We start from the raw sequence: 16,861 nt of genomic DNA on the forward strand, positions 1-16,861 counted from the left end.
TTATTTTAAGCATTTTAAAAAATAGAAAATGACAGGAATATCCATCAGAAGTCCAAGATGATGGCGTCAAATTGCTTGTTTTGTCCAAACAACCGTCAAACGCCCAACTGGCTTGATTGAAAAATGATACAAAAGCCACACTTTGGAAAGCTGCAACGCTCGGTATTAAAATCTCCACGCTTCCCTCTATAGTTGGTTATACTTGACATTGTTTCTGCTGGTCATTCATTCCTCCAGATGGCGGTCGCTCTACAGCTGCCCTCTTTGAGTCTCATCAACAAGGCTCTGACAAAGCAATCACTCTGCTCTCATCAAGCTTCACTCCAGAGGCACTCGGTATACACAACTGCTTTGGGGATCTTTGATTAAAAGAGAGAGAGCGTTGTCCACAAGACGGGTGTCTCAGCAAACAGTAGAGTGGCGGGACAGAGCGGTCATCCTCACTGTCGTGACGGTGTATGTGTGTGTGTGTGTGTGTGCGTTTCTGATGTGATTTAAGGGTTTAAGGGCCAGGTTTAATCTGTCGCTCAGATTTCTGCCGGATACCACAGAGGTCAGTGGAATTTAATATATTCAGGAGAAACTCAGACTCGCTGCTGCTCTGGAGGATCTACAATGCATCAGTGCTTCCATTCACCTCCACTGCACTGGAGCAGAGAAAGAAAGTCTGACAGACACAGTCCAGACAATTACAGTCCTTTTTTGTCATATTTGGTTCTGCAGGCTGACCTAATATGCTCATTTCCAGCTCCATTTGTATATATTTTAAACTACACTAGTTTTTAAAAAGTAGTGATAATAAGTATCCTTTGTTTGGAGATGCTGCCAGGTGAAAGCCTCTTCTCTCTAAAAAGAGCATGGCAGCACGGCTTAGCTTTGCAAAGTTGCATCTCAACAAAGCTCAAGACTTGTGGAACAATGTCCTTTAGACAGATGAGACCACAGTGGAAATGTTTGACCCTAATGCACAGGGTTTGGTGAAAACAAGGTACAGCATATCAGCACAAAGACCTCGTACCAACTGTGAAGCACGGTGGTGGAGGGGTCATGATTTGGGCTCGTTTTACCTCCACAGGCTTTGAGTCGACCATGAATTCGTCTGATTACCAAAGTACTCCAGTCTTCTGCCATCTGTGCGGCAGGTAAAGTTTGTCCAAAACTGGGTCATACAACAGAAAAATGACCCAAAGCACAGTTGCAAGGTGCTGCCATGCTCCAATCAAAGTCCTCAAGACAACTGAAATGCTTAACCACAAACTTCAATGGTCTGAAGAACACAGTAAAGAAGAGTGAGCTAGAATTCCTCTGCAATGGTGAAAGAGACTGATAAAAGTCATACAGAACTCTTAAATCAAATTATTGCTGCTAAAGGTGGTTTTACAAGTTACTGAATCTTATAATGTAAATAAATAATGACATGGCATGAAAGAGAATGGTGACCTAACCAGGGCGTACCCAGCACCCCCGTGACCCCGAGTGGTTAAGCGGAAGAAAATGGATGGATCTGGTGTTTTTTTATTATCTTCTAATATGTAAAACCTTAGAATTTTATGGGGTTTACGTTTTCACAAAGCAATTCAAAAACGCCCTCTGGGTCATAACAAAATAAAGTCTGCGTAGAATGTCATCATACCGCATTAAAGATAACTGGTCAATTTAAAAGGTCACTGATTGGACTGATCAGTATCTGTTCTCTGATGACATCACGAGCTTCTGAAAAGTCAATTTATGACGTTTTTAGTTGGACAGTTTAGTTTGACTGTATGTTGTGAATAATGACCAAACGTTGGAGATGGATAAAAACTGAAGCACAGATGTTTTCTAGGATGATACTGTGCGTTGTGTCTATTTGGACGTAATGAAACGAACACAGACAACAAACTACAGTTTAGGGTTTAGACTTAGACTTCGACTGGATGGTGATGCATCGGGCTAAAAAATGAAAGCATTTCCTTCTCAGGCTGTTCGCTGTACCACACAAGTGTCAACTGCGGAAAAGTAAACGCATAGTCAGTGAGCAAATCAATACCGAGTGACCTGGAAGATACTGAAGGCAAATTGTGGCTGTGTAAATCGGCCATCCATAAAGGCCAGATGTTCCTGCATTCCCTGAGCACAAGGAGACCCCGTATGTTACGTGAATTCCACCGAATCAGGATGTAGGAAATCCGCCAGAGGTTACCGCGGCCCCTCCACCCGCGCTTGATGACGCACATCCAGGGAAAACAGCAATGTACAGTAATGGATGGTACCTCGGTGTTGGATGTAACCGTGACTGGAGGACTCCCCACGGTCTCTCTGCCAGCAACTTAATTTGCATTTGATTTAATATCCACAACAGTGGCCGCATGCACAACCGGTCTACCCAACATGAAAATGTTCATTTTGTAACATCTGTGCTTGCAGCTGTTCACTCAAAAGCCACTCGTGTGGGGCAGTTAGGGCTTGACATGTTCGCATTCGTGCCTTAAATGCACAACCTTTCACAGCTATGTTGCAGCGAGCCGCAATGAGCGGAGAATTTCAACATCTCACAGGCTCTCCTCGGTGTAGAAGATGGCAGTAACCATGGACACGGCATGCTACCTTGTAATTCATGGAAGTTTCAGACTAGTATCTTGCCTCCTCGCTGAGACTCACTCAGCTCTCTGGTTAACCCCTTAAGCCCCAGGCCTGAAAAATACCCAGAAATTCAGCCGAAAGACTGAAAAGCTGTAGAAATTAACAACACTGGGCTCAGATCAGCCGGCCCAGAGTTACATTCGCATGTGAATTAAGGAGCAAATAAACACCTTTTATACCAATGAGTCAGATATCTCTAATGTTAGTGCACCTGTTTCCATCTCATCTGAAAAATTACCAATTTAGACAACGAAAATGAAGCACAACAAATGCTCCAAACATTTTAGTCACAGTAATATCAGGTGGAAACCCTCTGTGACCCTCTAAAAATAGACCCAGGTTGCATTATTATGCATTTTATCCATGGCGGACGGGGTAAGGTTTCCTGAGTTATTGTGGCGCTCCACATGTTAGTAGGTGGAGATGACTTCCTGAATGTTTTTGCTTGTTTTGTAACATCAGCAGATGTGGAGGATGTCGACGCTCCTTTTATATAATGTGCAATCAGATGCCTATTGGGCTCGTTTACATTTGCTTTTGATTTTTAAAGTACTGTTTATTCAGACTCATTTATGTTCCGGCTTACAGTGTTTACATCTACTTTATACCAACATTTTCTAATCTTAGCATTCATTTGAATCCTGAAAGTATCCGTTTTAGGCAACTTGCATGCAGTGTGACCTTTCTGAAGACAACTGCAGTATATTTACTGAGTGCTTGAAGGAACTATAGAGGAAGACCAACAGCTAGGTTTGCTATTCTATGCAGAATGTAAGCTTTGTATGTGCAGATGGACCATGACCTCATGGACTGACGATGGTCACGGGATCGCCAGCAGCTTCCCAAACAAGGTGATGTTTTTCTATCAGTTCCATTAAAGCTATATTAAAATAATTATAAGAGTCATATTAAAAGCAATCTACCTCATGTCAGCGTCTCTGCATATAACTCCAAATAAAACCAGAGAAATCATAGAAAGAATGTCTCCATCTCTTTATTTGACTTTCAGTTAGAACTTAATGTAACCGTGTGCGTGTGCGGAGACGCTGGTGTATCTCCTCTCATCAACTGTCTTTCTACTAGGTGTTTGTATTTGTTGGTGAAAGACTCGGCTGTGTCTGAGGAGTAAAGGCGTAAAGGAGAGAGGGGTCAAGCATCTCCGTGTTGAGTCATCTTAAGCTGCAGGCTCCACTCCTGGTGGATTGATTTTACCGATATTCACATATAAAAACAGACCGAACAAGTCAGCAGAACTACAGGCTTACAGAAAAAAACAAGCATAAAGGAGCAAAAAGGCAAATATTATGTCTATATGACAACCCGCCATTGATCATTACTAATTTTGGCACACTAAATTGTTCAACCGTGTCTGTGAATGAGGCTCATCATCATGGAACAAATTAAACTCCCAGGTGTGCACCTCCTCTTGCTCCTGCTGCGCGGAGAGTCTGCCTTATGGTGGGTGCGCAGTGCCAATTAAACCCTCCCCAGACCTGCCCCAGTGTATCAGTTATTGGCAATCTAACACAGGATGATAGGACAACGTAACTATGGAAACGATCCCCTAACTTTACCTTACAGTGTAATGCTGCCACCTGTTTGGCTGTCATTATCTTGCTGTTTTAGTGTTCTTTCTTTAATAATATCCTTTTCCTCGTCCAGTTCAGTGTCGCGGTGCTTGGGGCGTGGGAGGGGGGTACACCCTGGACAGGTCGCCAATCTGTTACAGGACTAACAAAGAGACAGACGCTCATATTCACGCCTGCTGTACATTTAGACTCACCAATTAAAATATCCCATAAAGGATTTATTACTGTAAATGAACTTAAAGTAATGTAGATGCTAAATAAGTGTTGAAGTTGCAGGCTTTTCTCCATTTCTGCTTTGTAGTTAATGTATGTGACTCCAGCCCCCTTTGCATGCATCGATGCTACTGTGACAGCTATCCTGAGGATGAACGCTGGCTGCAGGTGATTAATCATTTCAGGATTGTCTGTCATGTTGCTGAACTTTAACACTGTTGTCAGCCACATAAACCTGGAAACCAAGCACACTATATAGACAAAAAGTACTGTGTTACCTACACTTTACACCAAAGGGAGGTGCTCGGCCATGTAAACCTGTGCCATGAGGCTCCTGGTGGCTCCTGATGGTGATTTAATTACAGCACAACACTTAAACTCAGTGAACTGTTTAGGACGACCCGCTCTTTCCTAAATGTTTGTAAAGGCACAGTGCTCGGCTAGGAGCTGGATTTTATACAGCTGCAGCAAAGGGACCGAAAACACCCGAATTCAAAGTTTAAAATTAAGAGCTGTGTAGTGTAAAGGCCTTTACGCTCTGGACACATAAAATCTGTCCCAATGTTTTGTTTGTTAAAAATATTTTTTGGACTCAGCTCAGACGCAGGCGTTGACATCGACCGCATAATATTGCAGGATGAATTTGCCGCCTTTATTTTGTAGGATCAAGCTCGATTTTTCAGATTTTTCGTATGCGAGTAAACAGCTCTGACCAATCAGAGCGCTGCGTTTGGTAATAAGTGGGCTGTAGCCCAAATTATTTCTCTGCCTCCACTCTGCCAATAAGAGCTCAAACAGCTCCGCTGACATCCCGAAATATGTACAAAAGCGGCCGTGATACATCTTCAACTCCTGGATCAAACCATGAAATTCTCCCTGCTGCTGCCTTCTCCTGATAACTGGATGAACCCAGAATCTCAGTTTTTTCCTTTTCTTGCTTTGAAACATCAGGACCTGCTCATCATCACTTGATGTCGACTCCGTTTTTTGTCCCTGCACGTGTTTTGAGGAGGAAGTTTTTGCAAAATCATAAAATTTGAAATTGAAAAATTTAGATTTTTTTTTCACGATGTATTCGATGCCTTGAATTCAAATGTTACAGAACTGAGTCTTTACACACGGCAGAATGGAACTGTCCAAAATCTGATCAGCGCCCTCATTCAGGTCGCAGCAGTATTTAAGGCCTGCTTCACTAAGTTAACTGTGAGGTTAATGAGGTAGCGGGACGTGATCCATCCTGATTTTGCGAGTCGAGTCGGACTTCAATCAAAAAAAAAAAAAAAAAAAAAAAAGTGTAACAAGGCACCAGCATTTACGGTTTTCAACTGTATTCACAAATAACGGTAAATTACTGTAAAAAAAAAAATTTCCCGTCTTTTAAAGTGTCTTCTTTCCCTTCTTCCTTTTACTTTGATCAGTTTGGAAAGTTGCCTTTCTCTTCTTAGTCCATCAGTAAGTTTGAATAACTGGAAGTCAATCTGACTCAGAAACCATTAGCAAATTTAAAATATCTCTCAAGACGCACAAAAAACCATTTACTGGCGCGAGCTAGTTTCAATATGAGATTGAAAAGCGCCCCGTCTCTGTCTCTGAAGTGCAGTTTATGTGCACATTCACACACAAACACAAAGATTCGCTTATTTAATATAAACCGATTACAAGTCGCATCTGTTTTCCAGGAATTACAGGAGCACGCTGCTTCCTTTCATCGCCATCACTCCTGACAAAATATTTTACAGTGCGTTCCATGAAATGGCTCCAACACCCAGGGAGTTAGACGGGCATGACAGGGCAGCTGCAGAATTTGTCAGAACAACGCTCCCGAAGGGAGGGTGCCGAACTGCTCCGCAGCACTCTGGAAAATTTGGAGAAGAGGTCACTGAAAGCTGCTGCCAAACTAGTCGGTGTGAGCTTCCTCTCTACCCTCAGGAGGAAAGCAGACGCCACAAGATGGTAAAAACCGCCTCGGCGGCACGTGTCATAAACTCGCCCCGTAATGGGGTTGGGCTCGTCCCGAAACTCCGGCCGGGCCCGGGAGGAGCAGTTCACTGAACAAAAGCCACCCTCTCCACCTGCCATCTCCCTGCAGGTCCTCCCTGCCGATCCCTCCCACTCTCTCTCTTTGTTTTCTTTCACCAGACTCAATCCCAAAAAAGTGGATAATTAGGGAGAGTTTTTTTTAAAGGAAATCTGTGCTCAGAAGCCACAAAACAAGCTGAAAAGAAAGTGAAATAGAGCCAGCTGGAACACTGGGAATAATTGCAAGGTGAAATGTAATATAATTAGTGGTCTCTGTGGTGACATGCTATAGCCTTGATGGCGGCGCGTTGGAGGGTTAGGTGATTTCATGCATCGTATCCCTAAAGGCCCGGTGCCTTTTATCAACTTTAAACAGCTTAAGTGATGTGATAGCTTGCATACAAATACCTCGCTACAGTGCATACGCAGTAACAGAGCCCCTGGGGTGACTAGAGCAAGGTAATGGAGTTGTATTGATATGTTCATATGAATCGAGACACACAAAGATGGGCCGGTGAGACGGGCTGCGTAATGGATCACATTAAGATTTCTCTTTGGTTTGTTGCCGCCGTCTGACTACTGGCAAGAACAGATAATGGGGGTTTTAATTGATCGGCTGTACCCACACACACAGATCCACCTGAGCCAAGATTCATTAAAATCCAGGGAGGAGGGATTTCTTTGCTGTACACTGTGGCAAGGACGCGAATACCTCTATAGAGTCTGTACCACCGCACTGGCGAGTAAACTTTCTGCAGTGATCTCGCGCTCTTTTTCTAAATTACTGCTCAAATTGAGTGTCGTGCCCCTTTTTAGGCGATGTAAACAAACACAGCAGAGGTCCGCGAGGGCGAACGCAGCGGAGACCGTGCTCTGTGGTCATCTGTGGCTTTCTGATTAAGGTGCATCAGGGTCATTGTATTCAGCAGAGCCTACACCGTAACACACGTTGCAAGAAACTATATGTGTGTGTCTGTGTATATATAAGTCAAAGCAGAGATTCCCAGATCATCAGGCGCAATAAAACCAAGCAGTTACACTTTTACGACGGCGAGGTGATCACTTCCAACAGCGCTGTTCCCCTTCCTAGTGTCTGACATTACAAATAGTAAATCTATTGCGTTATGTGCAGCATATATTTCGCTAACTGTTACCAAGGGAAAGATTGAGTGAGTCCACCTGACCATCAGCTCCTGCATGTGGAAGCAGAGCTCATCTTCCCATTTCTAAATGCAGCTCAGACAAAAGGCTGCAAAGTTGACCTTTGTCTGAGTTTCCAGCCTCAAGCCCGACTTGCTTTTTCACTACATGATGAGTTGCAGAAAAATGACATAAAAGTGTGATGTCGACGTGCAATAATGCACAACAGCTGTCTGAATGCACGTACAGTCGTGTGAAGTGCAGTAAATAAATGCATGGATAGCCCCCTCTAGTGAACATGCAGAAAGAAGCTCTGCAGTCAGGCTGTGGGCTGACCTGGGTCACATCCACTAACAACAGCCTTTGTTTTATGCTTTCCTTGCATGCAGCGCCTGCAGACATAAACAAGAAAGTTTGAAAGTATGGGAAAGTACCTGAGAACAGTACGAGCGTGTTATGTAAGTGATAATGTGGCTAATTGCCTGACCTCTGACCAAAGAAACCAAAAGAAACGCACAGAACTGCTGTTTTATTTGACCGAGGTGAGGCTGAGGGAGAATTGGCTGTGCCTCTGCACCTCTATGGCTTCATTACTAGTATAAGAAGCTAGATACCAGGCATGTGAAAACAGCAGCTCATAATTAGCTGTCTTCATGCCTCAGGCTGAGATGCGTGTCTTTCCATTAGTGCGACTGTGTGAAAAGAACTCCTCGGAACGGCCCCCTCATCCTTATTTTCAATCCACGTGTAGACTGGAGCGTTAAATTTGTGCTGAGGCGGGACGGTTTAAACGTCTGACTCAGCTACAGGTGGCTCAACAATGCCAGACTTTTCAGCGGCGACCGAGAGGCCATTACAGTGCAATAATCCAGGGTCAGCTCATTCAGGTTTTTCTGGGCTCCAGAGCAATTTTGCTCAGTGAGGGAATGCAAATGACAGTGACGTATCGACAAAGGCAAACTCTCTTTTTAAATCCTTGGCATGCCCTGCTTCTCTCCTCCTCCTCCACTCTCCCTCCATCCCTTTCTCTCGTAGCCTACTCTACTTCCCTTGCCTTGTTTACTCCAGTTTTACCGAGCCTATTTTTACCCCCGTACCCAAAGGGCATATTCAAATACAGAGCTGCAACTGGGTGTCTCCCTCACGACCCGACTGTCTTGCACTCTGCTAGGTTGAAAGCAGTCTGCTCTATGTTGCATCAGTGACATACACAATTTCACTTGAGTCAAAGTTGTCACATGGCCTAAAGTAAGCCGGGCTTTAAATGTCGCAGCTTGTGGCTCAATCTGAGAGTCCTGACCTGTCTTTCCAAAGGAGACCTGAATCAATAGTGGATCACAGGACCGCGAGCTTCAAAGCGGCGGAGCTGCACGAGCCTCTTGCTGCACTTTTGAGATGCAGTCTTGAAATGAGCGTGGCTGATTTCACCCAGAAATTCTTTTTAAGCCAGAGTACAGCTCCAGACGTGAAGAATATGGTGAAATACCCGAGAGTATTGTGTCACTGTGAGGGTGCACGGGCTTCAAAAGAGGGAGATGTAGAGGAGGAGGAGGAAGGGGTGGTGGGTAGGAAGGCAGAGGGGGGGGGGGGGGGGGGGGGGTGTCACGCTGACACTCTTACCGTCGGGGTTGGCACAGATGAAGACCCGGACGCTGCGGCCGGTGGGACGTGGTGCGGCGGCAGGGCGTTGATGTTGCCGCTGATGGCCGCCCTGCGCAGCGCAGACTCCCGCGGGCAGGGCTGCCTGCTCCCCACTCCCGACGGCCACATAGGAGGCGACTTCCAGCGTGGCTGTACACACGCACAGAAAGGAGGGAGGGAGGGAGGAGGGCATGTTAGCACAGCCAGGGACCCACAGGCAGGCACATGGAAAAGACATGCATGTTTGCGCACAGATTCACCTGATCCATCCACACACACACACGCACACATGCAGGGAGCGTTAATTATGGCAAAGGCATGGAGCTGTGTCTACTAGCTGTTTGCTATTATTTTATTATTATAATTTGCTACTAAGTTTGACCACCTTTACAGGCACTGGTATGGCATGAACCCTAATTAGTCCTAAGGTGGTTTTGCTTACTTAAAATACACTAAAATCTATTTATAAAACATGATCTAGTAGTCTACCTTGCCATAGTCATAACGTCCATGCTTCACACACACACACCAATCAAGTTAGGATGGATCTGTCAAATCTTCTCCAAACACAGGTATGAGACTGAATGTGTTTGTTATTGCATTCATGTAGTAGGGGTATAATAATAGGATATTACGCACAGACTACTACCGTCATGGTGCATGCGTAATTTGTATACATGTCCTTGGACGCATTCATGAATTTTCATGCCACTGTGGGACAAACAGACAAACAAGAACGAGACGATACAAAACTCGTATGGACGAACAAGGCAAGCATCAGTCGTGTTCCCACCCCAGAGAAGATGCTTGTGAAAGGCGAATAACCGCTAACAATGGTTATTCCGCCGGGAGCAGATGTGAAGTCGCTGGTTTTCCGGAGTTGGTCTATCCTGAAATCTTTGTTTCAAAGACGGAAAACCTCAAAAAGAAAAAAATAGACAACAAAAAGGCGGGAGGGGGAAAAAAGTTGGGTAGTCCACTACTCATCACTACATCAAATCCTCTTAAGAATCAGACAACTACAATCACTTAGAGGCACCGCATCCACAGAGAGTACTTGACTACTAGTGATGCTGGAGACAGGCACAACAACAGGATACTTCTTGTTGCTCACATTCATTCGCTTCATTTCGTGGCTTCCGAAAATATCCAAGCGTCGAGGGCGGTAAAGGCGAGATAAAAACGCCCATCAGAGTTGCCGTGACTGAGAGACGACGTCGGGAGACGGTAAAACGGACGCCGTGTGCCGGAGTGCTCTCCTTGGCATCCTGCTGTCTCTGCGAGCCGACCGAGCTCTGAGAGGCACAGGGAGCGCGAAGCCGGACAAAATAAGAGCGCGGCTACCGGTGGATATTTTCAAAATAAAGCAACAGTCTTTGATTATGTCGCTTTTCAAGGGTCTACCAAGAAGTTTAGAAAACGTTAAATTAAACGTTATAATTATGTCCCATATCATATGTTTGTTAAGCAAAGAAATATGCACAGCCTTCAGCTCCGTACTCACCTAGCCTTCGTTCCGTGAAGTTGCGCTTTTATGTTGAAAGTGAGAACTTCAATTCCGGTGGTGCCCCAGCTTTTAACGTCTGACTTGACGGCGGTGACAGACGAGAGAAGCTCTGCTGGATGCTCTTTTTCCACTGTCTCCCTCCACTCCAGTGGACGGACTGGTGCTCCCTCAGTCTCTATTAAGATTGCAGTGGACCGCGAAGTCAGCAGTGTGCTGCCGTAAATGACGTTACAACTCTTTAAAGCAGTCACGACGCAAATAAAGTAACGAGCAGCGACGTTACAGTTACAAAGAAGCCCTTAGTGGTAGGCTTTTATTTTTTTAACCCAATAGACGTCAAGTAAAGTTTAAGTGCCTATTAAAATTAATTCTATCGTAACATCTCGTCATTGTATTTGACTTTTTTTCACCATATCTTATAACTTAGCCCAACTTTATGTCCTTAAATGTAAAAAAAAAACTCGAAATGACACGTTATCACACGCTGCTGCTTTTACATTAACCTTTTAATTAAATACTATATTACATTTTTTTTTTTGAGTAACAGGTACCCGAAAGCCCCTTTTTCCAAGCATGGGGGAGGCAGCAGCCAAAGGAGGAGGAGAAAGAGGAGGAGCGGTTTGAATTAATTGCTTTATCGATAAATGTACCTCTGCTCTGCAGCCTCTGGTTATTCGTGCTGGAAGTTTAAGTGCATTGGATTTGTACTAAACGGAATTGATTACTGTGCTGTTCTTGTGAGGTGGGTGGATTTGGGGGGGGGGGGGGGAGACGCTGAACCATATATTTTTCTCTCCCTTCTCATTCTCGGTGTTGAAGCATTTCTCTGAACCTGTATGATGAAGAGTGTGTCTGTTGCTCGGAGCTGCACAAATGCTTTTGAATTATGGTCCCACACAAGAAAAAAAGGCCTACGGATGTATAATATCCATGGCTACAATTTTATATAGGAGTTTAAGCATATTACTAACCTTTAAGATGTCTACATGGATCCATATCATAAGTAATGGAAACAAAGGAAAGATTAAATCTTTTAGCAGCCAGTTATACAGACAAATTCATAATGAGATTAAACAAAACAGCTCCTCTACCTTATGCTTGGCTGATTTCTAAGGTGAGCAGAGCAGGTTAAAATGAATGCAAACACCAAATTAAATACATTATCCTCATACAATAAAATAATCAGCTTCTATGTGACTTACTTACTGCTGCAGGTCTCGAGGATGATTCAGGCTCTGAAGGCTCGTGCCGACCCATTTAAGGCAGCCTGCAGGGCATCCAGCTCACACCAGAACAAAACCGAGACTCCGGAAAAGCACAAGTGGAGCACCGGAGACCGGAGCCTTGTTCCCAACAGCGGTGTGACCTTTCTTTACTTGGTTGTTCCGCTTCCTCTTATAATACCCAGTCAGTTAATCATGAGCGCACCTGCGCTGGATTAACGTACCACAGTCTTTCCAAAAGACTTCACACAGCCGGTTGGGCGAAATGTGATGTGGCAGGCCAAAAACAGGGTTTCTGCACATGCACAGAAGTTAAGCGCCATTTGAAAGTAGCTCTAAGAGTGAAAAAACAACAGTATAATGTGCGGTATGTTCCAGGGCTGCTGTCCAGCTCTGTCTCCTTAAATCATTTAGTATCGCTCCCTGGTTTGGTGCCCCTGAGAGTGAGCAAACACCTTTGGGTGTGTTCGAGCATGTTAGTGCATTCATGTGCAGACACAGTAACTGCAAGTTGCTGGGTTTGTAGCCATGTGCTTCTCCTCGCGTTCCCGCTCCTCAAACCTTGGACCACTCTGAGCGAATGTGAGTCACCGTTGTGACGAGATGCGATGTGTCACCTGGGAGACACACGCAGGCGAACAAGACAGACACTAGCTGTTCACTTGGCGCAGGTCCACACGCACACTCGCAGATACACACCAGCTTTTAAAATGGCTGGTGATGGATGGTTGTTTCTTTAAAACAGCTGGAAAGAAGCAAGGGGAGTGGGAGTCAGGGAGGCAGTTGGGAATGTCTATTTCTGTATGCTACCCACTGGCACCACTACATTAACTCCTTAATTGAAATCCTCACTCTGGATTTATTTTCTTTTTTTAGGTAGCTGACTCAGAGATCAAGGGTGTAAGTGAGTAAGAGGAAATTGTAACTTCATATATTCATGTATAGATTAAGAAGAGCAAATTGCCTCTCAAAATCCAATACTCCCTGTGAACTGTGCAAATAAAATCTTAAAGGAAAAAAATAGAATCAATGTACAAATGACCAATTCATCTCCATTTCTTTTTAAAAAGGAAAAAAATAAAACACCAAGGTCTCAAAACAGTAGAAAGTTATGCTGGCTCCACATGCTGGACCACATCCACAGAAGGTAAGTGATGCTTGGTGACTTGAAGCGACTACGACCACTGGCCACGTGAAATTGGCAGGACCCAAATATGCTTTTCTCAACTTCCAGGCGAGTGTTTAAAGCGACTACGAATCAGAGCACAGGTTAGCATTGACTAACATATGACCTCGCTGTCAATACTTAGCGTTACCAAGGTAACCGGAGCTTGGAATGTCCACAGGTGACCAGCGGCCAACTTCAAAGTGAAAACAAGGAGTTGCTGCAACCTACCACCTCAGCTAATCTGTGGCATTTTGTCCACATAGGTCGACAGTGTTTATATTCTGCAGCTTTCTGTTATACTTGTACTGGAAATGGTACCAAACCAGCTTTAATGCCATTATAATTTACCAGCACTTGTTCAACAACAAAAAGGATCAAAGTGTCGGTACGAAATCTTGTGGCAATTTGTCCATAGTTGCTGAATTATGTCAGTGTGAGTGGCATGCTTTTCCTTTCAGATAAACAGAATATACAGTAGCCAATATGGGAACTCACTCCAATAAATACATAATCAAAAAGCCAGAAGTCTAAATTAAATATGGAATATCAAAAGATGTTCATGGATCCATTGAAATGTTGTGAAAACTGTTCCTGTGATTTTCCCTTGACAAGTCCTTGAATCCCCCAGTCTGCTTCTGGGAAAGCATTCTCATGTTACCATGCACTGTGACCCCACCTCATTTCGTTGCTTAGTGTTCATTTCCATAAAGTGTTGAATGAATTTGTATGAGCAGAGATACTGCCTGTGTGATCACGGTTCCCTTTAAACTAGCGCTTTCATGAAAGCCTCCCTTCCGCCACCCCTTGCAGAATTTGCATAGAAAGAAAGCTCATTTCTGTAATTTTATTTACATGTTCAGGTGTTTCTGTAGTGTATAAATAATGGGGTAATTTCCTGACTTCCATTTCAAGCTTGTCGAAGGAACAGATGTGGCTTAACAATTTATTTATGCAAAGCAGATTAACTTTGGCACCTTCCGAATCACTGGGTTTATTCATGAGTGAAAAAATCTCCACAATCGATAAACAAGAGCTGCTATTCCAGCTTTGATTGTGATGCATTAAATGATTTGGCCTCTCTGAGCATTTGATTTTTTTTTTTTTTCTGTGAGAGGATCTGTCCACCAGCCTTTATATTCAGACATGCAATGGGTCTTTTCTCATGATAAAAACGAGGCAGATTCGCAGGATGTAGCTGAATGAAAATGCAACAGTGCTGCCTTAGAGCGACTCAGTCATAATCCTGCTTTTAGCCAAGACAGGATCCCAATCAGAGCTCGACAGCAACATCCCTCACTGTTCCAGTATTTAACCTGAAAAATACTGAGGTGACAGGCAACCCCCCCACCACCACCTACCCGCATCAATATATGGGATCAGTAAAACGCTTTGAGTTTTAAAAAGTTGACCTTATTCAGTCGCAACCAGTTCAAATGCCAAGAAAAACACTGATCTCTATCATGGTGCTGAATAAAAGACGTCTTTTATAGGCTGCAATAATCCAGAAAGATGAAGCAGGGAGTTTGCTCCAGGGCTTTGTGTCAGACTGGCTTTCTTAGATGTAGTTAACATTTCTTATATAATATATTTTAACTCAAACCATGTAGTTTTGTTTCCTAAACTGAAAAATTAATAATAATACTAGCATTAGAGAAAAGATGCTTTCTGCCCTATAGCCTTTCTGGTGCTAGCATTAGCTAACAACATGGTGAGCATTTAAGCCGTTTAACAAACTGTATATACTATAAGCACTTTATTATTTTAAATGACAAATGTATCACTAATAGATGCATTGTCTTGAATAATTGTTTGTACTTCTTTCTTTTTTTTTTTAGAAATCTCAGAAAAAATATAAGTATATACACAGTCTGTGTACATATGAGCAGTTTTAAAGCTAGCAGATTTAAAAGTATGGCAGAAAGGTGCTTTGACCTTATGGTCAGTGTGGTAAAAAGGTTGCAATTATGTGGCTAATATGCTAATACTTGGATAGTTTATAGATATAATGTTTACTGTGTTTCTAATGTCGCTTTTGCTAGTTTAGCATGCTAATGCTCGCTAATTAGCACAAACTGATCAAGAGCAAACTTGCAGTTTCTTTAAAAAAACAAACATAATACAAGAAGATGCTCTTCAAAGTAAGTCACTTTAACTGCAGGATGTTGCACACAGTAGCCGTGGTGCATCACTGCAATTCAACAAGTTAGAATAAGGAAGTGCAGATCTCACCTTTGATGGGAATCCCGGTATCAACAATCAGGCCTGTGTTTGACACAGAACAGAAATATTTCAAGGAGTTTTGGGGATTCTGCTGTAAAGCTTGATGCTCTGAATCCCTTTCTTTTCTCTTTTAGTTAGTTAACGGTAGTTTTCACTGTGAATCGGTGGTGCGTAGGGGTTTAAAAAAGTTTAATGCCCCCCCACAGTGTTATCTCTGCTGTCAAGAGCATGTCAAACGCTAAAGGTGGAAGTCACTTTCTGATTTTACTGTTGTTTGCACTATAGATTAGATATTTTGAAATTCAGGGCTAAAGATTAGAGGGAGAAAAGACGTATCTCTGGTGGGGATGAAAACACTATAGCAGAGGTGGGACATGTAAACCACAGAGGGTGGGATCCCCACCATGTACTCTATTCCTGACAAAGATGCTAAAACCCCGGCAACTCAGTTATCTCAGTTTATTCTGCAAAGATTAGCAGCCAGATTTTTTTGGAGCCAAACTAGTGAATCTTGAAGACTTGTAGCCAAATTCAAACAGACTTTTGCACAACATGTACATATCTCCTCCTACTCCTCCTGCTAACTTCCCTCGGAGTGTGAATCCTCCACCACAACAAGCATCAGCCAAGGCACTGTAGTTATATTTGGTCACTGGGAGGGTGAGATGCAATTTGGCTATGTTTGCAAAACCTCAATGCCAAACTACAGTTATTCATCAGTATTTATAGCCATATCAACTGAGCCACCTTTCATCGCTCACCAATTAGCAGGTGTTTGTGCTCCCGCTCTGACCTTTGGTATCATTTGGACCTGTTTTTGTTTTTTTGGTTCTTTTAAGTGGGTGTGACTGAAGGTGTAATGACTTAAATGGAGTCTTAAACACACAAACACACCGTACACGACACATAGATGCATACGCTTGCTTCCGTTGCGTAATGCTCATGCTCACAGGAATACAGTGCTTGCAAATATGGACACATAGATTCACAAATGTGCGTATATCCGTGCACAGACGTGCATAAGCAGGAATACCCACACAGAGGAAAGGTTCAGCAGCCATGTTTAGCTGCGGAGCCTTTAGATGGAAATTAACACTTTAGAATTAGATGAAGATGGATCAACATGGAAATTAGCTTCCTCCTGTTTTGCAGTGAAAGCTTGGCCATGATTTGATTGCTTTAAAATATTCCTCTTTACTCAGTCTGCTGTTCATGAACTCACCAGTAATACAATTGCACAGCGCTGGATATGACTGCAAGTTTATATATACACATATACACAGTGAGATTTATTGGTTGGAGAACATTTTATTCTGGTCTCTTGAATGTGCAAACTTAAATCCACTAATAAACATATTCTTGTTCTTAAAAAAATCTGATGTTATTATTTAAAATTGTAATTCATTAGAAAATCCTAGTTTATATTTGCTTGTGGCTTTACACAATATAATCTAAGTTTAGTGAAAGATAAAGCTCACCTTTTTAAGCTGATTCGGCTTCTTTTCACAGGAGGAAGAGC

The 16,861-nt window shown here is 43.2% G+C and overlaps 1 protein-coding gene across 1 annotated transcript in view; it reads right to left on the reverse strand.

Moving 5' to 3' along the window:
• Nucleotides 1–11,252, reverse strand: part of nwd2 (NACHT and WD repeat domain containing 2) — a 60,390-nt gene extending 49,138 nt beyond the window's left edge. Inside the window, 3 exon segments of the mRNA XM_025902053.1 lie at nucleotides 9,204–9,245; nucleotides 9,248–9,374; nucleotides 10,729–11,252. Coding sequence (XP_025757838.1) covers nucleotides 9,204–9,245; nucleotides 9,248–9,353 — 148 coding nt within the window. The 5' untranslated portion in view covers nucleotides 9,354–9,374; nucleotides 10,729–11,252.
• Between the last annotated feature and the right edge of the window lie 5,609 nt (nucleotides 11,253–16,861).

The sequence above is a fragment of the Oreochromis niloticus genome, linkage group LG3 (genome assembly GCF_001858045.2).
Source record: "Oreochromis niloticus isolate F11D_XX linkage group LG3, O_niloticus_UMD_NMBU, whole genome shotgun sequence".
Classification (NCBI taxonomy): Eukaryota; Metazoa; Chordata; class Actinopteri; order Cichliformes; family Cichlidae; genus Oreochromis; species Oreochromis niloticus.